A 24,235-nucleotide genomic window follows, 5' to 3' on the forward strand; every position below is an offset into this window, starting at 1 on the left:
GGCATACAAGAACGAACTTGAAAAAAAAACAATGTAGTTGATAACTTGAAGGGGAGTTTCAAAAGCTGCCTGTTTATTATATTTCTGCACAGAAATAAAAATACCCTATTCGTAATACCCTATTGTAATACATTATAAACATTTTAAACATAGAAACATAAACTTTATAAAATCGACATCGATCGCTAATTTGCACTTTTTTTTAAATCGTATTTTTCGGAAAGAGCGGGCAGGCGGCGGCTTACAAGAAAGAACATGAAAAAAATATCGTATTTGATAACGTGAAGGGCAGTTTCAAAAGCTGCCTTTGTATCATATTTCTGTACAGAAATAAAAATGTGCCTTTCACGTAATACATTTTCATACACATTTTAAACAAAAGCATGAACATTTATGAATCGACACATCCATAGCTAAATTTGCACTTATGTAACTCGATATTTTCGGCATAGAACAGTGTCAGAGGCATATATTTTACCCTAATACCTACGTAATAACTCTCCATACAATATTCTTGGATACAGTGAAATAATGTATAACTTTTTAAAGGATTTATGGAAAAGATGCATAATTAATAAAATAACACAATGCATTTTTCGGAACTGGCGGACAAGAACGAACATGACAAACCATCCCCTGACAACGTGGAGCGTTAGTTACAAAGGCTGCCTCTTAATTTGTATCTTATTTCTGTACAAAAATGAAAATACCTTTACGTAATATATTTTCATACACATTTTAAACATAAAAGCATAAACATTTGAAAAATCGACACATCGATCGCTAAATTTGCACTCTTTTTATCTCGATATTTTTGGAAGAGCGGCAGACGGCGGCATACAAGAACGAACTTGAAAAAAAAACAACGTAGTTAATAACTTGAAGGGGAGTTTCAAAAGCTGCCTGTTTATCATATTTCTGCACAGAAATAAAAATACCCTATTCGTAATACATTTTCATACACATTTTAAAACATAAAAGCATAAACATTTATAAAATCGACACATCGATCGCTAATTTTGCACTTCTTTTTTAAATCGATATTTTCGGAAGAGCGGCAGGCGGCGGCTTACAAAAAGAAAGAACATGAAAAAATATCGTATTTTGATAACGTGAAGGGCAGTTTCAAAAGCTGCCTTTGTATCATATTTCTGTACAGAAATAAAAATGCCTTTCACGTAATACATTTTCATACACATTTTAAACAAAAGCATGAACATTTATGAATCGACACATCCATAGCTAAATTTGCACTTATGTAACTCGATATTTTCGGAAGAGCGGCAGACGGCGGCATACAAGAACGAACTTGAAAAAAAAACAATGTAGTTGATAACTTGAAGGGGAGTTTCAAAAGCTGCCTGTTTATTATATTTCTGCACAGAAATAAAAAATACCCTATTCGTAATACCCTATTCGTAATACATTTTCATACACATTTTAAACATAAAAGCATAAACATTTATAAAATCGACACATCGATCGCTAATTTGCACTTTTTTTAAATCGATATTTTCGGAAGAGCGGCAGGCGGCGGCTTACAAGAAAGAACATGAAAAAATATCGTATTTGATAACGTGAAGGGCAGTTTCAAAAGCTGCCTTTGTATCATATTTCTGTACAGAAATAAAAATGCCTTTCACGTAATACATTTTCATACACATTTTAAACAAAAGCATGAACATTTATGAATCGACACATCCATAGCTAAATTTGCACTTATGTAACTCGATATTTTCGGCATAGAACAGTGTCAGAGGCATATATTTTACCCTAATACCTACGTAATAACTCTCCATAAAATTTGTTAATATAATTTGCATAACCTTTATGGTCTGAACGGCATTTCTACAAATGTATGGACTCGTTAGGCAACGGCGCTAGCGGTGCTGTTAACTGAAATTTGCGCCGTAAAGATACCTTTAAAATGCCTTATTTTTTTAATGAATATTTTTGACGACCGACGTAAAACCGATTCGCCGTTGAGTGATTGCGCCGTTATTCACGGGCCGCCTGTATATATATATATATATGACTGGTAAAGGTGTTCTGTAACAACAGAATTCCATCTAATAAAAGGAGCCCATAAAAACACCAAAATGTAGAGAGAAAAGTACTATATTTCAGAGACTGCTGTCTCTCTCTTCAGGTATATGAATGAGAAAAGTTTAACAGAAAAGTGGTATTTATACCAAGAGATTCGTCCACAAGTAAGCCAATTTAGGTCCCACCCCCCGCTGATAATCTTCTTTAATCTTCTTAAGCGTTGGTTGAATGAACACTGCGTCGACGATGTCTGATGTCCAATTCCCTTTTGAGATGTTCATTACCTGCTTCTCTTTTATTAAGGCCGATTCCATCATTTGACTCTTGTACCGGCAGTTGCTGCTATAAATTACACGTGACATATTCCAGTTTATTCTATGGTTATGTTCATTTATATGATTGAAAATAGCCGAGCCGAGTTCTGTTGTCCATACCTAACTGACCGTTTGTGTTGTATTAATCTCTGGGGAAGTGATTTGCCTGTAAATCCGATGTAAGATTGGTCACACTCCTGGCATGGGATCTCATATACCCCCGAGTCTTTGGGCGATGTCTTTTGTTGGACGTTAATCAGGGATTTGGCTAAGGTATTTGGGGTAGGGGGGGGTGGGGGAATGTAAAATGGGTAAAGGGTTGGATTTCCCAAGGGGTGTGGGTGTTAGTTTCTCCTTAATCGTCTCCAGGTGGGGAATTTTTATTTTATTGTTGGGTGTGTCTCTGGTCTTGTCTTTAGGGGGTCGGTAGAAAATTACGTTTGCTTTTTGGAATTGCTTTCTTCAAATTATATGGTCAGGATACTTTAAAGATGAGAGTTGCTTGCGAATTAGTTCAAATTCTTTTTCCAGGAAATCTGGGGAACAAATTCGTAAGGTGGCTCTTAAGAATAGGTTGCTAGCTAGACTTATCTTGATAGTATTGTCATGATAGCTAAAGTAGTGAATATATGAAAGTGAGAACGTTGGTTTTCTGTATATGGTAAATTTGTATTCTGTCGTGTCTCTGATTATTAAAACATCAAGAAAAGGAATTTTGTTGTCTGTTTCCCATTCAACTTTAAATTTGATGCTGGGCACTAATGCGTTTAATTTTGAGAGGAATTCATTAGCCAATCTGTACATGGAATACTTTGAAACTACAGTAATAAATGCAATAAAACCCAAAAACATGCTGTGGATGAGATACGTGGATGACATACTAACATTTTTGGGATAATAAGTGGGGGTAATTTTAATGAATTCCTCTCAAAATTAAACGCATTAGTGCCCAGCATCAAATTTAAAGTTGAATGGGAAACAGACAACAAAATTTCCTTTTCTTGATGTTTTAATAATCAGAGACACGACAGAATACAAATTTACATATACAGAAAACCAACGTTCTCACTTTCATATATTCTACTTTAGCTATCATGACAATACTATCAAGATAAGTCTAGCTAGCAACCTATTCTTAAGAGCCTTACGAATTTGTTCCCCAGATTTCCTGGAAAAAGAATTTGAACTAATTCGCAAGCAACTCTCATCTTTAAAGTATCCTGACCATATAATTGAGAAAGCAATTCAAAAAAGCAAACGTAATTTTCTACCGACCCCCTAAAGACAAGACCAGAGACACACCCAACAATAAATAAAAATTCCCCACCTGGAGACGATTAAGAGAGTAACTCACACCCTTGGGAAATCCAAACCCTTTTGCATTTACCTACCCAAATACCTTAGCCAAATCCCTGATTAACGTCCAACAAAAGACATCGCCCAAAGACTCGGGGTATATGAGATCCCATGCCAGGACTGTGACCAATCTTACATTCGGATTTACAGGTAAATCACTTCCCCACCCAGAGATTAATAACACAAACAAACGGTCAGTTAGGTATGGACAACAGAACTCGGCTATTTTCAATCATATAAATGAACATAACCATAGAATAAACTGGAATGTGTCACGTGTAATTTATAGCAGCAACTGCCGGTACAAGAGTCAAATGATGGAATCGGACTTAATAAAGAGAAGCAGGTAATGAACATATCAAAAAGGGAATGGGAAACACAGACATCGTCGACCGTCAGTGTTCATTCAACCAACGCTTAAGAAGATTAAAGGAAGATTATCAGCGGGGGCGGGTGACCTAAATTGGCTTACTTGTGGACAAATCTTGGTGGATAAATACCACCTTTTCTGTAAACTTTTCTCATCATATACCTGAAGAGAGAGACAGCAGTCTCTGAAATATAGTACTTTTCTCTCTACATTTTGGTGTTTTTATGGCTGGCTCCTTTTTATTAGAATATATATATATATATATATATATATATATATATATATATACTATTTGAAAACTATGTAAACTGCATTCTTATGGCATTTTTCATCAAAAAAAAACCTTCAAATATTGATTATTTGCATTTTTGGTGTCATTTTATCTCCCAGAGATGAGGGTGTTGTAGGCGTCGTAACCCTGGAAATAACGTCTATTGACAAGCATCGTAACCTCGGAACGTCGTAAACCGACACCGTCGTAACCCGGGGACTGCCTGTATATATATATATATATACGTATTATATATATATATATGATATATATATAGATATATATTATATATATATAATCTATTATATATAATATATATATAATAACTATATATATAGGCTACTGTGAAATTTTTGTATATGGTAAACAAAAAATATATAGGCTATGTCCAAGTAACCATGTTATAAAGAATGTTAAATAAGACAATTTGAAAGAAAAAGAGCATTTAGCAAAGGTTAGTGGCTGATAAATTATGATTAAATCTGTGGCATACTGAGATTATTTTAATAGTGAAAAATAACTCCAAATTGAAAGTTTTTGGGGTGATCTCAGTAGTAGTCGGTGAAAAGGAAACTTCGTTCTTAGCTGATCTGTCTTGGGTCTTCTTGGGTAGACATCTTATATTCTAAGCCACAACGAATGAGCTAAAAAAGTAAATGTTATCTGGCAACTGCTACAAAGTATGTCTAAAAATAGAATTCCTATCAGGATCACCAATACATTTCATGAAATTTTTATCAATTCAAATTTCTCTGTCCATGTATTATCATCTCCAAACTCCTGTTTATCTATTTGCTTGGAATTCAATATTTTCAAAAATTTCATTCATCCATATTCTTACAAAAATAGCATTTTTTTTATTCTGTTCTGATGACGATATACAGAACGGTTGGCTATTCAAGATGGAACTACTTTTCCTCTGCTGTTGGATTGAATTACACAAATTTGTAAGAACTTTCAGCATAGAGGAGGTGATATTCAAATGAAAATATTTTCATTACACAAAACAGATGATGAGCCTCATTGCATATATCAATAAACGAATCGATGCCTATAATTGTTATCAGCCAATAAGAGGCACCCTTATATCCAATCATTCGTTTGAAGTTCTAGGTAAATATCTCTCTCTCATTTCATGTATAGGGATAGGTTATGTCAATTTTATTTTATATAAATTGTATAAATATTTTTCGGTTGTTTTAGCTACATTATTTATCGTTTCAACCGGTAAGGAAACATCTCCACCAATAAGGTTTGCCTTTGCAAACAGCTAATTCATTCATATTTTTAACACTACTATGTAAACAAAAGTGGCGTTTACATTTAGCGTGCCTAGTGAACGCAGGGGGTAAACAAAATCTTTTCCGCAACTGTACAGTTGGCCTTATACTTAAGGTTTTTTGCAGTGCCCCTTCCGTCCATAGCTGTAACCCCTTTCATTCCTTTTACTCTACAACTGTTTGTATTCTCGTTCTTCCATCTTACTTTCCACCCTCTCCTAACAATTGTTTCAACATTATTTTCAGTATAGGGTGACCTCATACATAGGTACAAGCACTTCCCTTTGGCCTAAATTTTTTATTCCAATTCCAGTTCAGGTAAACAAAGTCTTACTACTTGCACTGTACCAATATTTTTTTTTCACTAGATTGTACTGTAGACATATGGCATGTCCAAAGAAAAAGGAATTTATAACTTATAACATTTTTTCTCTTCCTGCACGTAGGGTTCCGGTACCAGACCCAAGATTTGACTACTTATGTGAATTTCATAAACCAGCAAGGTAATGTATTATCTTCCCATGTATGCATCATATGATTACTTACTGGAATTATGTCATTGTAATTATGAAATAGAATACTACTTTGTAATTTCTTGGATTTGATATTTGTGTAATTTTTCTAGACATTCCAGCTATTTTGGTTTTCTATATTTTTACTGATACAGGCGGCCTGCGGTTAGCGGCAGGGATTCCGTTCCTGGCCGCCGACGCTAAGTGATTTTCGATGCTAAGCGATTTTAAAGCCTACAGCTGCTGTACACCTTCTTTCGAAACTCTAGACCAGTCAAAGGCGCCATAATCCCACAATGGCGCAATAAGTAAAATTATATTTATGCAGTATAGTCCTATAGAATTTACTGTACAGTACATTATAGTATTATAAATACTGTAAAGTGAAAAAAGCCTAGCTTTAATCCTTTGGGTGTCTAGAGTATGTAAAGATGTAATAAGGTTTATACAGTGTACAGGTAGCTGTAGTGTTCAAGTTACATAATTCGTCTTACGATAGTCCGATTTTATGAGAGACCAAATTACAATAGCCTAACTTCATCCATCTTCCTGTTACATAAGTTCAACAACAGCAAAAGAGAATGATGAAAGTATGGTTTTAACGTTATAGTCGTTGCGTGAACATGTACAGCCATGAACGACCGAACGAGAAACTACTTTTTTTTTTCTTCTAAGTGCAACCAAATTGGATAACATCCGTTTGGCTTTTATTTCAATCATCATACTACAGCACACTATTACCGTAGGTGTTATAAATGGCGTTATGTATAGAATAGAACTGAGATGTCTTAATGTAATAACTTTATTCGCTATAGATATAAAATCAATATAGATCAAAGATCAATCGGGAAATATACTGTTAAAGATAAACCTAGTTATAACTGAAGCTGAGAAAACTGTTCAGGCTGCTAATGACTATTATGGTATATCCGCAACAAGGATAAAACTCCAGTAAACGTATGCCATCAAACACAACCGTAGATAAAATTGAGATAAAATCATTTTAATCAAAACTACTGTGCTTGAAAGAACACATTTTACTGTTGGTTTCACGCCGATATAAGATAAATACGTAAAGTTCGTATTAAGATGATATAAAGGAGAATTGCGAACGGAATCACGTAATTTTTTTTACGCAATAAACATGCCGCCAATGTGATCTGTTAACGAAAAAGAAAAAGTAGTTCACATTCACAATGAAACATTTATTTCATATTTCCACCTAAAAACACGTATAAGGAAAAATAACCTTTTCTCATATAAGTCAAGTATCTAGATATTCGTTTATGCTAACTAGAAGCAATAGAATTCGCTCAGAATTGCGTTATGGTGAAACAAACTTGTATTTGCCATCAGCTGATTTCAAACCACATTGGCCACTCCTCGGAATACTGGCTTAGATTTCCCATTATTTTATAATTCAATAATATGAGAATACATAAAATATTATTGGATACAGTGAAGTAATGTATAACTTTTTAAAGGATTTATGGAAAAGGTGCATAATAAAATGACACCATGCATTTTTCGGAACAGTGGCGGACAAGAACGAACATGAAAAAACATCCCCTGACAACGTGGAGCGTAGTTACAAAGGCTGCCTTAATTTGTAACATATTTATGTACAAAAATAAAAATACCCTATACGTAATATATTTTCATACACATTTTAAATATAAAAGGATAAACTTTTAAAAAATCGACACATCAATCGCTAAATTTGCACTCTTTTTAACTCTATATTTTCAGAAGAGCGGCAGACGGCGGCTTACAAGAACGAACATGAAAAAAAATTGTATTTGGTAACGTGAAGGGCAGTTTCAAAAGCTGCCTTTTTATCATATTTCTGCATAGAAATAAAAATACCCTTTACGTAATAAATTTTCATACACGTTTTGATAATAGCATGAACATTTATAAAATCAACACATCGATCGCTAATTTGCACTTTTTTTTAACTCAACATTTTCGGAAGAGCGGCAGGCGGCGGCTCACAAGAAAGAACATGAAAAAACATAGCATTTGATAACGTGAAGGGCAGTTTCAAAAGCTGCCTTCGTATCATATTTCTGTGCAGAAATAAAAATACCCTTTACGTAATACATTTTCATACACATTTTAAACATAAAAGCATGAACAATTATAAATCGACGCATCCATAGCTAAATTTGCACTTATGTAACTCGATATTTTCGGCATAGAACAGCGTCAGAGGCATCTATTGTACCCCAACACCTATGTAATAACTCTCCATAAAATTTGGTAATGTAATTTGCATAACCTGTATGGTCTGAACGGCATTTCTACAAATGTATGAACTCATTAGACAACGGCGCTAGCGGCGCTGCTAACTGAAAATTGTGTCGTAAAAATATCTTAAAAAGGGTATTTTTTTAATGAATGTTTTTTATGACGGCCGTAAAGCCGATTCGCCGCTGAGCAATTGGGCCGTTAACCGCGGGCCCCCTGTATTTTACTAATATAGGTAGATAGGCTCATATTCTTTAACTGCACTGAATCAGTATGGTTCTCTTATTGTTGAATGCATTAATTTTGAATTTCAATGCTAAGACAGTCAGATTGAACCTTACGTAAAATAGTATGTACATTATTTCTCTTGGTCAGTTTGAGCAAATCATATGAGATCAAGATTTGTTTTTGGAATGAGACTTTCTAAATTTAACCAAATAATTAGGTTTTACAAAAAATTTATTGTTGAATGAATGGGCTTTTACAAATTTTAGGTGTACTTTCTAAGAAAATCTTGAGTTAGGGATGAGACCATTGATCATCCATAAGATAACCAAGGCAGGCCTTAGTACAAGTGTCTTTTTAAAACTTTCAGCAAAGTTCCTGCATTTTTAAACGTCACTGACATTGCCGGATTGGTAAAAGGCGCTTCTGAGGGGCAAGGTCTTGGTAATGCTTTCTTGTCACACATCAAGGCTTGCGATGCTCTGTTCCATATGACCCGTAAGTATTATATTTTATATAGTATTTAATTTAGTCTCATGTTCTTCTAGCTTAATGCTCAGTTTAGGGTAAAAAGGTTGAGCGAGTCAGTTAGTTTATGTAGCAAAGTGGTGACTGATGCAGAGACCACTGCCTGCTACAGTAAGTCTCTGACATATCAAGTTCTTATTTCATAGGGGGTATGTTTTGAATGTTCCCTGTGTGCTTACAGTGTTCCACCCTTTTTGTTACATTTGTGTGAGTGATTTTATGATATGCATTCATATCTCATTTCAAAGTCATCTCAGCCACTTTAGGTGCCATAGACTAGTTGGCGACCTTGTAATAAAATGTTTTTAAATATCTGGACCATTATGAACGTGTGAAGTGCTGCAAATTTATTCACCAGATTATGGGCACTGAGATAACTAAGAAAATAATGGTATGCACACATGATCAGGGATAACCGATAGTGTGTTTGGTGCCTTTAGACTTTGGGAACAGTATACTGTGCATATAAATTGGCACCTTTTGTTTTTATAAGATGATTTTTTTTTAATGAACAAAGTAAACCACACATGAGATGAATGTTTTTTTTAAATGAACAAAGTGAACCACATGTGAGATGAATGTTAATGGTATAGCAATTCATATACCGTAGAAATATCTTTGAAATTGTAGACTTTCCAGTATTGTTGATTTCAACTTCCTACAGTAATTGTCTTTAGCTCTTCCTGAAATCAGAAACCACTTTTATTAGAGTTTGCTCAGGCCTAAAAACAAAAGTGGAGGAGTCCAGGGTGCCGGCTAGTAGTTACCCATGTTATTGTATAACTAATTATTGATAATTACTGTAAATTACTTGATAAATTTAATACATAAATGAAATATGACTATGCATATATTGTTCCTTTCCTATTTTTCTCTGTAAGTCATATACCTACCTTATGTCAGTGATATAGTTTGTGGTATTGATTGTACAGTGCATTGAATTTCATATTTTTCATGTGGACTTTTGTATACTGTATTTTGTTTCCCAGGTGCTTTTGAAGATGATGATGTCACTCATGTAGAAGGGGATGTAAACCCTGTCAGGGACCTTGAAATCATCCTTGACGAGTTGCGGCTTAAGGTAACGTGTTCTTGATTTGTGTACAAAAAGTTAGCTTTTACTCTGTGTTTGCTGTTGTGTTTCCTGAAAGAATTTAGATTTAATTTTTCATTTAAGTTTGATTGTTTCTATATGCTTAAAGTTGTTTTTTGAGTATCTGATACATAGCTCAATTAGCTCAATTTCTGGATACTGAGATTGAAATTAACTAATGTACTTTAGTCATGTAATTTATTTTCATGGGGTACTGTTTTTAATACTGATTTTCCTTCAACAGGACATTGAATACATAAATAATGTCTATGACAAACTATTCAAATTGGTAGAACGTGGAGGTGACAAGAAACTCAAGCCGGAATATGACACTGTTTGCAAAGTCAAGTCGCTGCTGGAAGAAGATAAGAAGCAAGTTCGATTCTGTGACTGGGATGTAAAAGAGGTGAGTTGGGCATTGAAGTCTACAACAGACTTGACGAGTCTGTTCAGTAGAAAGTAGTGCATGAGTTCATTTATGTACAGGTAATTTTATTGGAAAATTTTTTTATGGTAAAAAAAAAAAACTTTTGCTAATGAGCCTGCCTTCTTTTTGATGATTTGAGCCTTAAATATAAAGAGAAGATATGACTGTAACCAAATCTTAGAAATTCTGCAAGAAAATTTGTTTAGTACATCTCCCCCAAAGTGCTCAGAAGTTCACTTCGTGATAGAATGTAGGTTAAATGGGCTCGGATATACAGAAGTTTCCTCATTTGGGAAGTAACTGGTGTGAAGGCATTATCAAACTGAAGTAGCGGTGAAAGAATATAGAGAAAATAATGAGCAGCTATCTTACAACCAAGATGAAGTGAATAGGAATAGAAATCATTTGATCTAACTCACTGAGGTAGGATCTAACAGTAGCTTTCTTTCTTTTTTTTTTCAGTCCTTGTCATTGTACTTTTATATTTTTTCTCTAGTATTGGCTAAAATTTTTTACTGTAATTAATTTTAATGCTTTGTAAGTTTTAAAATTTATCAGTAAATTAGGAGGCTTTAGTTCTTTTCCTTGTCATGTCAATTATTGCAATATTCAGGTTCCCACATGAAGCATCTTCTTATAATGATAATGATACTGTAGTAATATTTATAGTAATAATGATGGTAAAGATAATAAGGCTGAGGTTTTTTATTTCAGTCTGTCAGGCTACTACTTATATAGTAGTCTAATACTGCTGTTCATTTCTTACCCTGTATGATTGTTGTTATGATAATGTTTAGGCTTCCTTTCTAAGATGATCTATTTCTTTTCAGATTGAAGTATTAAATAGGCACTTGCTCATCACAAGCAAACCTATGATATATTTAGTAAATCTCTCTGAAAAAGATTATATACGCAAGAAGAACAAATGGTAAGAGCCCTTCTTTCAGTTTTTAGTTTAGTAAATTAGTGTACATTTCCTTTTCAAAAGTTTTTTTTCTCTGCCTTAGCTTGATGTTTTATGGCATTTTGTATATATTTATGATTCAAGGAAATTCAGTAATATGTCATTCTCAAAAGTTTTCAGTTTTTCCTGTCCTGTGGCTGGATATGATTTTAATTTATGAAATTTACATTTTTATTGTAGTGTCTTACCGAACAATTATAGAGCCGTGATTTCCACGAGCGGCAGGATACTAAATTCAAATTTAGCGCGTCGGCGTCGCCAACACTGGTGGTGATGACGTCATCTCCCTCCACTCGCGGGAGAACCAGGTACAACTGCCCAGGTGAATCCAATTCTTTTCCTGCCGGCGTCCGGTGAACATCGGTGGTCGGTGCGGTTGGATGACTTTGCTTCGCTTTTTTTTCTGGTGGAATTGATCTTCGGAATTGGTGAAGTACTCTTTTTTGGCGTTGTTGTTATTTTGCTTTTTATTTAGGCGTTGCCATGTCGGATTCTAGTCCGTCGGGAGTTAGGTTTTGCATCTCAGGATGTAAAACTAGATTATCCAAGTTAGAATATGATTCTCACACTAAATGTGTTAAGTGTAGGGGACAGGTTTGTTCAGCAGATCGAACATGTAACGAGTGTAGTGATTGGACTGATTCTCAATGGAAGTTTTTTAGTTCATACTCGGAGAAATTAGCTAAAGACAGAATTAGAAAAGCAGCGCTTAGGGAAAGTAGACTTAGCTCTGCTTCGTCTTGCGATGCATCTGTTTCCTTCTGTTTCTCCTCAAATTGTTATGTCTCCTTTAAATACACCTCCTATTCCTCCTACTAATCCCACTTCTCCGGCTTCCCGTGTAGTTTCTTCCGACACCATTGCCAGTCTGGAATCGAGGTTAGATCAGAAATTTTCGGTACTAGCGAATACGGTTGGGAGGAATGGGAAAATTTTGCAACTTGGTAATTCAGTTAAGACGTTTTTGGAGAAAGCGGCTTCAGGTAAGAGTGTAGTTGAGGGTGCGTCTGTCTGTCCTGACAGTCTCCTAGACAAAGGTCACTGTCCAGCTCCCCCGCACCGGGGAGAAGACATACCGGAAGTCCAAGGGAGTCGATCGGGATTTGCCCACAGACAGGCGCCTCTCTTGTTGAGCCTGTTGCGCCTCAACAGGGCTCGGTTAAGCGTTGGAAAGGTGTTGCGGTCAGACGCCTTTCGAATGATTCAAGCGATTCGTCTCCGGTCGCGCGGCGCTCTTGGCGAGATTCGCCCGTTTCGCGTCCCTTAAAGAGGCGTTCAGGCGCCGATTCTTCGCCTCCTCCAGTCAAGCGGTATAAGGAGCCTGAGAGTAGGGTTGCGCCGCGGCCGTTAGCGGCTCGTTCGTCGCCTCAATCTGTGCCTTTTTCGGCTCCATCTACTAGTAGAGATTGTGGTTTTAGCGCTGTAGCTAGCAGTTCTAAGGGTGTTTCTTTAGGCGCTTTTTCGTCTGTTACGCCTGATGCGCCTGTTTCGCCTCGAATTTCGGCGGCTCCGAGCGAGGCGCAAGTAGTTTTTCCGCCTCCTGCTGAACATTTAGGCTCTTCCAAGCCTTCGTTAACTGTTTTTGATTCGTCTCTGGCGCCTTTGCGCAAGCAGTTAGAGATGTTAACCAACTGGATGAATGAGTCCAAGGGTGGTTCGAAACCTTCAGATCCGGTTGTAGTTCCGTCTACTTCTTCGGCGGTATCGGAGAATGAAGAAGAAGTAGAGGAGGAGGATTCACATCACCTCTCGTGTTATTCACGTCTCCTTAGATTTCTTCTGGTATCTTATCCAGATTATTTTGAGAAAGCGGCTCCGCGCTCCCCAACTTCGACTTTTTTGATGAGGAGGAAAAACTTCAGACCCTCTCCTCCCAAACTTGTTCTATCTAAAGCGGTTAGACATTCGTTGAAAGAGACGGAGAAATGGATGTCTGATGAAAAGAGACTTAGGGAAGGCTCTTTTTGCTTACCCTCCCTCTAAGTTGCTTCGTAAGAGGTATAGGTTTTATGTAACTGGGGAAGCTCCTTCTCTGGGAGTTTCTGCCTCCTCCCAGGGAGACTTCTCCAGTTTAATCGACTCCTCTAGAAGATCTGCTTTCGCCGCAGCGAAAGTTTTCTTTACAGCGCCTGAGTTGGACCACGTTGTAAAGAATCAATTTAAAACTTTTGGAAGTCTTTAGCTTCCTTGATTGGACTATTGGCGCTTTAGCGGCCAAGATCGAAGACTGTCCTTCTCTTTCCCAGGAGTTAGCGGAGGATTGGATTGGTGTTCTGTCCTGTGCGGACAAATCCATTAGGGATGGATGTGATGAGTTAGCTTCGCTCATCGCCTTTGGTACCCTTAAGAAAAGGCAACTTTGGTGCTCCTTTGCTTCTAAAAGGGTTACGTCCCCAACAGAAGTCTGCTCTCTTGTTTGCTCCTTTTGTGAAAGATAACCTCTTTCCAGACGATGTAGTGTTGTCAATTTTCGTCTGCGCTAGATAAGAAATCTACTTCGGATTTACTGGCACAGTCTACTAAGAGACCTAAAGCTCCTGTGGAGACTGTTTCCTTCGGTTTCTCCTCTGGCCCAAGCGCCTTTTCGAGGGAGAAAAAACCCCAACCCAAGCGCTTCTTTCGGCCGAAATCGAATTTGCGACCTCAGTCTAAGGCCTCGGCCAAGGTTAACAAACCTTCCAAATGAAAGCTCGGTTCTTCATGCACCAGTGGGAGCCAGGCTGGCTCTGTTTTGGGAGGAATGGGAAAACAGAGGAGCAGAAGCCTGGGTAGTGCAAGTACTCAAGTTCGGCTATCGTATTCCTCTCGTTTCACCTCCCTCGCTCTCACCTGTGCCAATTCCATTCCAGGCATACTCTCCGGGCTCAGACAAATTTCTGGCGCTAGCCGCAGAAAGTGGAAGCGCTTGTTCTCAAAGAAGCGATAGAACAGATAGAAGGGGATTTTCCTCCAGGCTTTTACAATCGCCTTTTTGTAGTTCCCAAGTCATCAGGGGGCTGGAGGCCGGTTTTGGATGTGAGCGCCCTGAACTTGCATGTCCAGAAAACAAAATTTCATATGGAGACCACTCGGTCGTTCTGGAGTCCATCAGACAGGGGGATTGGATGGTCTCTCTGGACATGCAAGACGCTTATTTTCACATTCCGATACATCGCGAATCTCGGAAGTACCTGAGGTTCATGTTCGAAGGCAAGGTGTTTCAATTTCGGGCGCTTTGCTTCGGACTAGCGACCGCTCCTCAAGTTTTCACCAGGGTTCTATCCCCGATAGGAAGCTGGCTACACATATTAGGAGTAAGAATCTCCCTCTATCTGGACGATTGGCTTCTCCGGTCGGAATCAGAGAGTCGGTGCATGAAGGACCTTGGAACAACTCTGGATCTTGCCAGAAAGTTAAAGTAAGGAATTCTGGTACAACAAACAGAAGTCCCAGTTGGTTCCATCTCAGAGCATCCTTTATTTGGGGATGATTCTGAATGCTCAAGTTTTTCGGGCTTTTCTGTCCCCGAAGAGGGTTCAAGGCTGTCTGGAGACAGTTCAGGAGTTCTTGGACAAAAAGGTAAGTTCTGCCAATCAGTGGATGAGGCTCCTGGGCAAATTGACGTCAGTGGAGAAATTTGTGACGTTGGGAAGACTGCACATGAGACCTCTGCAGTTTTTCCTGAGAGCCTCTTGGTGCAGGAAGACACAACCAGACTCGATTACCTTTCCTGTCACAGATCAAATAAAAGAGGACCTAAGGTGGTGGCTCTCTCGAGCAAGGTTGGAAGAAGGGTTAGATTTACGACCCATCCTCCCGAACCTACAGTTCTTTTCCGACGCATCGGACACAGGTTGGGGAGCCCTACTGGGAAATCAACGGACTTCAGGAGCTTGGTCGGAGAAGGAGAAGAAGTTCCACATAAATGTAAAGGAACTGTTAGCAATTTTCTTAGGGCTCAGACAGTTTCGGAGCTTAGTAGAAGGCCGAGTAGTGCAGTGCATTCCGACAACTCCACGGCTCTCTCGTACGTGCGGAAACAGAGGGGGACTCAGTCTTTCTCTCTGTACGAAGTAGCCAAGGATCTCCTCCTGTGGTCAAACGAAGCGAAGGTTTTCAGCTAGTCCCGAGATTTGTTCCGGGAAAGATGAACGTCCTGGCGGACGAGTTAAGTCGTCAACAGCAAGTGTTACCTCTGGAGTGGACTTTGGACAACAAGATTTGTCAGAAACTTTGGCGCCTTTGGGGACGACCGTCAATAGACCTGTTCGCGACATCGAGGAACAACCGTCTTCCTCTCTTTTGTTCTCCAGTCCCAGATCCTCTAGCTTGGTCGGTGGACGCAATGCTGTTGGATTGGTCGGGTCTGGAAGCTTATGCATTCCCTCCGTTCGGTCTAATAAGAGAGGTGCTGAACAAGTTCATGTCGCACAGCAATGTAACGCTAACGTTAATCGCTCCCTTTTGGCCCAGAAAGAGTGGTTCCCGGACCTTCTCCAGTTGTTAGTAGACTTCCCCAGACTTCTTCCTCCAGAGAAGTGGCTTCTCAAACAACCTCACTTCAAGAGGTTCCACCAAAACTTGTCCGCTCTAGCTCTGACAGGGTTCAGACTGTCCGGAATCTTGTCAGAGCGAAAGGATTTTCAAGAAGAGCTGCAGAAGCTATCGCTCGTTGTAGGAGAGAGTCTTCTAACAAACTCTATCAAGGGAAGTGGAGAATCTTCAGAGAGTGGTGTAGAAGTGCTAAAGTCTCTACTTCTGCGACCTCTTTAACAGAAATAGCAGATTTTTCTTCTATTTCTTAGGAACTCTAAGAAACTGGCTCCTTCGACGATCAGAGGATATAGAGCCATGCTCTCTTCGGTTTTTCGACATCGAGGTTTGGATATTTCCTCCAATTCAGATCTGTCGGACCTCATTAGGTCTTTCGAAACCACTAAGCTCCCGCAAGATACAGTGGCTTGGAACTTAGATGTGGTGCTTAAGTTCCTCATGGGGCCACCGTTTGAGCCTTTGAAGTCGGCTTCACTCAGGAACTTGACTAAGAAGGCACTCTTTCTTATTGCACTAGCTTCTGCTAAGCGTGTCAGCGAATTGCACGCTATAGACAAAAGAGTCGGTTTCTCTCAAGGCAATGCTGTATTTTCGGTATCTTTGACCTTTCTAGCCAAAAATGAGAATCTTCTAATCCTTGGCCGAGGAGTTTTGTGGTAAGGAACTTATCTGATTTGGTTGGACATGAGGAGGAAGAAAGGCTCTTATGTCCAGTCAGGGCTATTAAGCAGTATCTGTTTGCCACTAAGGGTATCAGAGGACAATCTTCTAAGCTCTGGACCTCGGTTCAAAATCCCTCTCGTCCTCTTTCTAAGAATGCTATATCGTTCTTTATTAGAGAGCTTATCAGGGAAGCTCACTCGCAGTCCGAGAACGACAATCTTTCCGTTCTGAGAGTTAAAGCTCACGAGGTTAGAGCAGTGGCAACTTCTTTAGCATTCAGAAGAATTTATCTTTAGCTTCGATTCTTCAGAGCACGTTCTGGAGATCGAATTCGGTTTTTGCGAGTCATTATCTCAAAGAGATAGAAAACGGTTTTCGAGATTTGTAAAAACGTTAGGTCCGGTGGCGGTTTCTGGCATGGTGTTGGGAGAAACGGCACAGGGGTCGTCACCTCTATGCTAACTTTTCACCTTGAATAGGTTGTCGAGTTCAAGGGAAGCTGGGGGTACTGAGTACCTGGGATACTCACCAGTCTGTTAGGTCAGATTTTTACAATGGTTGGGTATATGTTTTTAAATCTGGTGTTGGTGACAAATGTTTTGTATGATTGAATTTCTGGTCTTAGCCCAGGGCAAGGGCAATCTTTGTTGTTACTATCCTCCGTCAGTCAGCCTTGACTCGCTTGAACTACGGAAGGATTCCACTCCTGTAGAGGCTAACTTTGGGCAAATTCCAATTCCTCTACAATAGTAAGAAGAGCACCGACCAGAGGCAGTAACAGTCTGCTGTAGCTCTCTTACAAGGTAAGGTACAACAGACACCTTGAGTGTTTACTGGTATTGCAATAAATGTAACCATTTAAAAATACTAGTGGTCCACTGAATCCCACCTTCCCCATAAAATGTGTAATCAGCTCTATAATTGTTCGGTAAGACACTACAATAAAAATGAAATTTTCATTATTAAAATGAAGTTTTTTATTGTATACTTACCGAACAATTATGATTATACCACCCTCCTCCCCTTAGGTGGACGGACGGGCAGAAAGAATTGGATTCACCTGGGCAGTTGTACCTGGTTCTCCCGCGAGTGGAGGGAGATGACGTCATCACCACCAGTGTTGGCGACGCCGACGCGCTAAATTTGAATTTAGTATCCTGCCGCTCGTGGAAATCACGGCTCTATAATTGTTCGGTAAGTATACAATAAAAACTTCATTTTAATAATGAAAATTTCATACTTGAAAGGAACACGAGAAGTCAGTTCATAAGCATTGTTGGTGATAAAATGTGAAGGGTTTTTCTGAAATGGGATTTGTCTGGATAGTTTTACAGAAATTCAACTTTAGTTACATTATGCTTGAGATATGAGCTCATAGTTTTAAAATGAAAACTAGAAAATTGTACACAGTTTAACAACATGGATTATGTTATGGGCACAATGGACCCCCTGGATTCACGGGAGACAGGTACCACACCCCCACAAATAGCTGAAATATGCGAATACTTAAAACCTCTCTAAAAACACCTAGAACTGCCTATTTTCATACAATCAACTCACCTGTCAGATATATACTTAGCTAAGACTCCGTCGTCACCGACAGAAATTCAAATTTCGCGCCACTCGCTACAGGTAGGTCAGGTGATCTACCGCCCTGCCCTGGGTGGCAGGACTAGGAACCATTCCCGTTTTCTATCAGATTTTCTGTGTCGCCGGTGGTATCAACATTGTTGTTACTACCTCCTGACTAGAATTTGTTTTTCAAGGCAATTGATCTTCTTTCATCTGACTTTTTGGTGACGTACCTGGGTCGTTGTTTTGGCATTCGCTACTGTGGACTGGATTTGGACTTGCTTTTGATTTTTCTACAGAATGACTGATTCAAGTGTTAGTGTGAGAGTTTGTGTGAATGTAGGCTGCAAGGTGAGGATACCGAAGGCTTCGGTTGATCCTCACACTGTATGCCGTAAATGTAGAGGGTTTGAATGTTCTTTGACTAACACCTGTCATGAGTGTGAAAGGTTGAGTGCTGAGGAATGGAAGACTCTAACTTCTTACTTGAAGAAGTTAGAGAGGGATAGAATTAGAAGGGCTGCATCTAAGGGTGTGGGTAGTACAAGGCCTATTGAGCCTTTTCCTGATTCTAACTCTTCTGTAAATCATGCATTTGATTCTCCCTCTTTATCAGGGCCCTCACAGGCTTTGCATTCAGATTCGGCTTCTGAGATCGCTGATCTGAAGGCTACACTTCAAAGGATGAAATCCAAAATGGCTGCCCTGAAAGGTAAGGATAGTGAAAGTGACGTGCTTAGTGAAGTGAGTGCCCCCAGTGTTGTGGAGGGGGCGTGGAGGGGGCGTCTGACCGTTTTTGCGACACTCCCAGGCCTAGACCTCTTCCTAGCTCCCAAGCCCAGAGGAGAAGGAAAGTCGAAAGCCTTACGGAGGTTGTGGAGAATCCCCGCCGGTCAGGCGTCCCTTCAGCAGGCTCTGTAGCGCAACAGACTGCTCAGGACCGCTTTAGGAAAAGCGTCCTCCGAGAGTGTTTCTCGTCGTCCGGTTCTCCTTCACCTAAACGAGGGTGGAAGGATTCGGACCTTTCCAGGCCCCTGAAAAGGCACTGGAAAGAGCCTTTGTTTGACTCAAGCCCCGAGCGCTTCTCTGATGAAGCTCCCTCCTCAATCAAGAAGGCGAAGGTGGTTTTGACGTCTCCCTGTTCCGACAGAGCTGGTCAAACTCCTTCGAGGTCTCCCTCTCCTCCTGTTGAAGAGGACGCTGGAGAGGCTTCCAAGAGGATCCTTTTAGCTGTTCAAGAGCAGTTAGCCTCGTTGGTCGGAGTCCTTTCGAAAGATCCTCCTCGTAAGAAGGACGTTAGACTTCCTGTCAAAAAGTCTCGTCTTCTTTCTCCTGCCATACGTGAGGCATCAACCAGGCGTGAGATGCCTTCCGAGCGTGAGACTTCTTTCAGGCACGAGACGTCAGCCAGGCGTGAAGCGCCAGCCAAGCGCGAGGATCCTTATTTCAGCGAAGCGTCTGCCAGGCGCGAGATTCCAACCAGGCGCGAGCAGCCAGCCAGGGGCGAGGAACCAGCCAGGCGCAAGGAGCCAGCCAGGCGCGAGGCGGCAGTCAGGCGCGAGGCGCCAGCCAGGCGCGAGACGCCAGCTTTGTTACAGAGGGGCTCTGTAGATACTCTTAGTCCCTCTCCGGTTAGGAGTTTGTCTCCCGCAGAGAGAGATGTTTGGAAAGACCCCCCCAGACTTTAAGGCGGATTCTCCTTTTGATCCTTTTGTTGACGAGGATTCAGAAGACGAGGCTCGTGGTAGAGAAGGACTTTCAAACTACAAGGTTTTGACAGCTCTTCTTCTTCAGGAATATGGAGATTCCTTAACTCCTGCCACTCCTCCTTCTCCGCGCTCTCTCTTTTCAAGCTCCAAGACGCCAAAGTCTTCGTCTTTTCTGAAAATGAGACCGACCATCTCTATGAAGAGAGCTCTTCAGTCTCTGGATAACTGGATGAAGACGAAGAAGGATCTGGTCAGAACTGTCTTCTGTATGCCCCCTGCTAGACTTACAGGCAAAAGGGGTATTTGGTACCAGACAGGGGAGAATATGAGACTCTCTCTCCTGGCTTCTGCGGAAGCTGACTTTTCTAGTCTGGTAGACGCATCAAGAAGGCATGGCCTGAACTCGGCTCGTGTGACTTGGGGTCTTTCTGAGCTTGATCATCTCCTCAAGGGACTCTTCCATGTATTGGAAGTATTCAATTTCCTGGATTGGTCCCTTGAGGTGATGGCCAAGAAGGCCCATGACTCGTAGGGCCTCGATCCTGAAGTTCTCCTCTGTATCTTGTCGTGCATAGACAAGGCGGTACAGAATGGCTCAGGGGAAGTCTCCTCTCTCTTTGGAGCGGGACTCTTGAAGAAGAGGGCTGTTTTCAGCGCCTTTCTTACCAAGTCTGTTTTTCACTCACAAAGAGCAGCCTTGATGTTTGCACCCATGTCTGACTTTTTGTTCCCTTCTCAGTTGGTGAGGGACATTTCCCGTTCACTAACTGAGAAGGCGACCCAGGACCTTCTCCTTCAGTCTTCCAGAAAGAAGAGGCCCGTGGTAGTGGGAGAGAAGAAAGGGGCGAGTACGTCTCTTCAGCCCTTTCGAGGAGGCCCTCCCTCCAGAGCTCCCTCAAAAAGGGAAGCGCCTGAGAGGAGAGGTAGATCTTCCTTCCGTCCCTTTAAAAGGGGAAAGTGATGTAAGGAGCCTCCAAACACCAGTAGGTGCCAGGCTCCTCGGATTTGCGGATGCCTGGGCATTCATCGATGCAGACGCTTGGTCGATGTCTGTGATGATGAAGGGATATTGCATCCCCTTCCAGGACAGTGCTCCCCTGACTTCAACTCCGCGGGAACTGTCCGCCAAATACAAGGACCCTGTTCTGAGAGATACTCTTCGGCTAATGATGGATCAGATGTGGGACAAGAGAGTGATAGAACTAGTGCTGGATCAAAACTCCCCGGGGTTTTACAATCGCCTTTTCCTGGTTGCAAAGGCCTCGGAGGGCTGAAGACCAGTTCTAGACGTCAGCGCTCTGAACAAATTTGTTCAGAAAGAGAAGTTCGCCATGGAAACTTCTGCGTCAGTCCTTGCGGCTCTTCGCCAAGGGGATTGGATGGTTTCCCTGGATCTCCAAGATGCCTATTTTCACGTCCCGATTCATCCTTCGTCAAAGGAGTACCTCCGTTTCATGACGAGGGGAAGGATCTACCAGTTCAGGGCCTTGTGTTTCGGCCTGTCCACAGCTCCTCAGGCCTTCACAAGCCTGATGAAAAATGTGGCGAGATGGCTTCACCTGAAGGGTGTCAATATCTCTGTATCTAGACGACTGGCTCATCAGAGCCAGATCAGAGAGACAGTGTTTGGAGGACCTTGCTTTGACCCTAAACCTGATCAACTCGTTGGGATTACTCGTAAACCTCGAGAAGTCGCAGCTGATCCCCAGCCAGAACTTGGTCTATCTGGGGATTCAGATGGATTCTCGGGGTTTTCGAGTATTTCCTTCTCAAGAGAGACTAGTGAGAGGCTTAGAGAAAGTTTCTCTCTTCTTAGGGAAAGAACGTACTTCGGCGAGGGAATGTTTGAGCCTTCTAGGGACCCTTTCCTCGCTCGAACAGTTCTTTCCTCTAGGAAGACTTCATCTTCGTCCTCTTCAGTTCTTCCTCAAGAGATCGTGGAACTGGAAGACAGGACTTCTCTCGGACAGTTTTCCCATTCCAGTGGAGATGAGACAACACTTGGAATGGTGGTTGCCCCCATTAAAGGAGAACAAGGGAATTTCCCTGAAGATTCGGAACCCAAGCCTTGTATTGTTTTCAGACGTGTCGGAAAAAGGTTGGGGAGCAACCTTAGGAACGAGAGAAGTGTCAGGCACCTGGAGTGCAGTTCAGGTGTCCTGGCACATAAATTGCAAAGAACTTTTAGCCGTACACCTGGCTCTAAAGAACTTTGAACCTTTAGTGACAAACAGTGTAGTCCAAGTAAACGCAGACAACACCACCGCCCTTGCCTACATTCGGAAGCAAGGAGGGACACACTCGTTTTTCCTGTACGAGCTCGCAAGAGATCTACTACTTTGGGCCTCCCAAAGGAACATCTCCCTCCTGACGAGGTTTGTTCAGGGAGTAAGGAACGGGAGGGCAGACAGGCTGAGCAGGAGGAGCTAGGTCCTTCACAGAAATATGTCGCTAAAGAATATCTCGGAAGCGACATATTGGAGGTGCAACTCTGTGTTTGCATCTCACTACTTGAAAGACGTTCGTGTGACCTACGAGAAATGTTTTTCTCTGGGTCCTTTCGTGTCTGTGGATACGATCCTGGGTATGGGAGCTAGCAACGATCCTTAATTTTTGTGCGTACCTTCTATTAGGTATGTTCTAGACTTTCTGCTGGCAAAAGTGTTAGACGTCACACAGGCGGCCGTTCATTATTGTTCAGTAAGGAACTCTTGTGATATCTTCTTAGAAGAGTTTTTTTTTTTTATATGTATGCGTGTGTACTGTGTTGTTCGAGTTCTGGTTGTTGTGAAGAGTTGGGGGATAACTCTTAACAATCTTTAGTACTAACATGGTGGTTAGGATCAGGTGATCGGGATCGGTTGTGTGCTTCTTCATAAGGTGTGTTGTCATATAAGTGGATTAGCACCCATTGACAAATGCCATTTAGGCTCTGCCGAGTAAGCGGATAAGACCCCATCGGCAGACCCACAAGAACTCTTGGCCATAGATCAAATATCTCGCTAAAGGCTCTTGAGGTGATGTAGACTACTGGGCAGCAGCCATGAAATCTACCACCTATCAGGTAGGAACCAGGGTCTATAAATACCTACAACATATGTTGTTTACCTGTCTATTCCAGTAGTTAGCTGTCTCTTACCCTCCACCAAAGGGTGCCAATCAGCTAAGTATATATCTGACAGGTAAGTTGATTGTATGAAAATGATATTGTTATGATACAATAAAGTTTCATACATACTTACCTGGCAGATATATACAATTAATGGCCCACCCAGCCTCCCCGCAGGAGACAGGTGGAAGAGAGAAAATCTGATAGAAAACGGGAATGGTTCCTAGTCCTGCCACCCAGGGCAGGGCGGTAGATCACCTGACCTACCTGTAGCGAGTGGCGCGAAATTTGAATTTCTGTCGGGGACGACGGAGTCTTAGCTAAGTATATATCTGCCAGGTAAGTATGTATGAAACTTTATTGTATCATAACAATATCGTTTTGATAGTTAAAAACACAAAAAACCCTCTAAAAATGCATATACCCAAGTATTTTATTAGTTTGATCACAAAAAGTGCAGTCAGTCATGAAAATTATTATTATTATTATTATTATTATTATTATTTCGGAAGGAGACCCTCTCGTAGACATGTTTTGTTAAAAATGACTGCTGCTTCAGCACTATTAATCTTATAAAGAGTCTTCTCTATCTTTCTGATGACGGCTTTCTCGTTGTTGCTGAGACTGGCGAGCAACGCACCAAAGGGCATGGTAAAATTCGGTTGAGTCATTTGATTTATTGCTTATACAATTCTCTCTCTCTCTCTCTCTCTCTCTCTCCTCTCTCTCTCTCTCTCTTCTCTCGCTCTCTCTCTCTTCTTCTCTTCTCTCTCTCCTCTTCTCTCTCTAACGCGACGTTTCCTCCTGATCGACAGGACATTATCAAGCGATAACTGCTGAGGGACTGAATTCCAGTGGCGAGTCCTTCTCCTTTTATCGTGGTGTTGCGAGCTCTTCAGTACGGTCAGAGCGCTTCTCCGGCAGGTCGAGTTTTTATTGGTTCCCGGGAAGGTGACTCATACGGCGGGCGTTGACGAGTCTTGCAGACCTTCTCAGATAGGGGGTATCACCGG

General features: G+C 40.9%; 1 protein-coding gene across 1 annotated transcript in view; it reads left to right on the forward strand.

Annotated features, from left to right (window-relative positions):
• Positions 1 to 24,235, forward strand: part of LOC135208108 (obg-like ATPase 1) — a 63,408-nt gene that overhangs the window by 32,972 nt on the left and 6,201 nt on the right. Inside the window, exons 3-7 of the mRNA XM_064240257.1 lie at positions 6,084 to 6,140; positions 8,995 to 9,122; positions 10,142 to 10,233; positions 10,490 to 10,651; positions 11,503 to 11,600. Of these exons, the coding sequence (XP_064096327.1) occupies positions 6,084 to 6,140; positions 8,995 to 9,122; positions 10,142 to 10,233; positions 10,490 to 10,651; positions 11,503 to 11,600 (537 nt within the window). The remainder of the gene's footprint in view (positions 1 to 6,083; positions 6,141 to 8,994; positions 9,123 to 10,141; positions 10,234 to 10,489; positions 10,652 to 11,502; positions 11,601 to 24,235) is intronic.

Source organism: Macrobrachium nipponense, chromosome 11 (assembly GCF_015104395.2).
Source record: "Macrobrachium nipponense isolate FS-2020 chromosome 11, ASM1510439v2, whole genome shotgun sequence".
NCBI lineage: Eukaryota > Metazoa > Arthropoda > Malacostraca > Decapoda > Palaemonidae > Macrobrachium > Macrobrachium nipponense.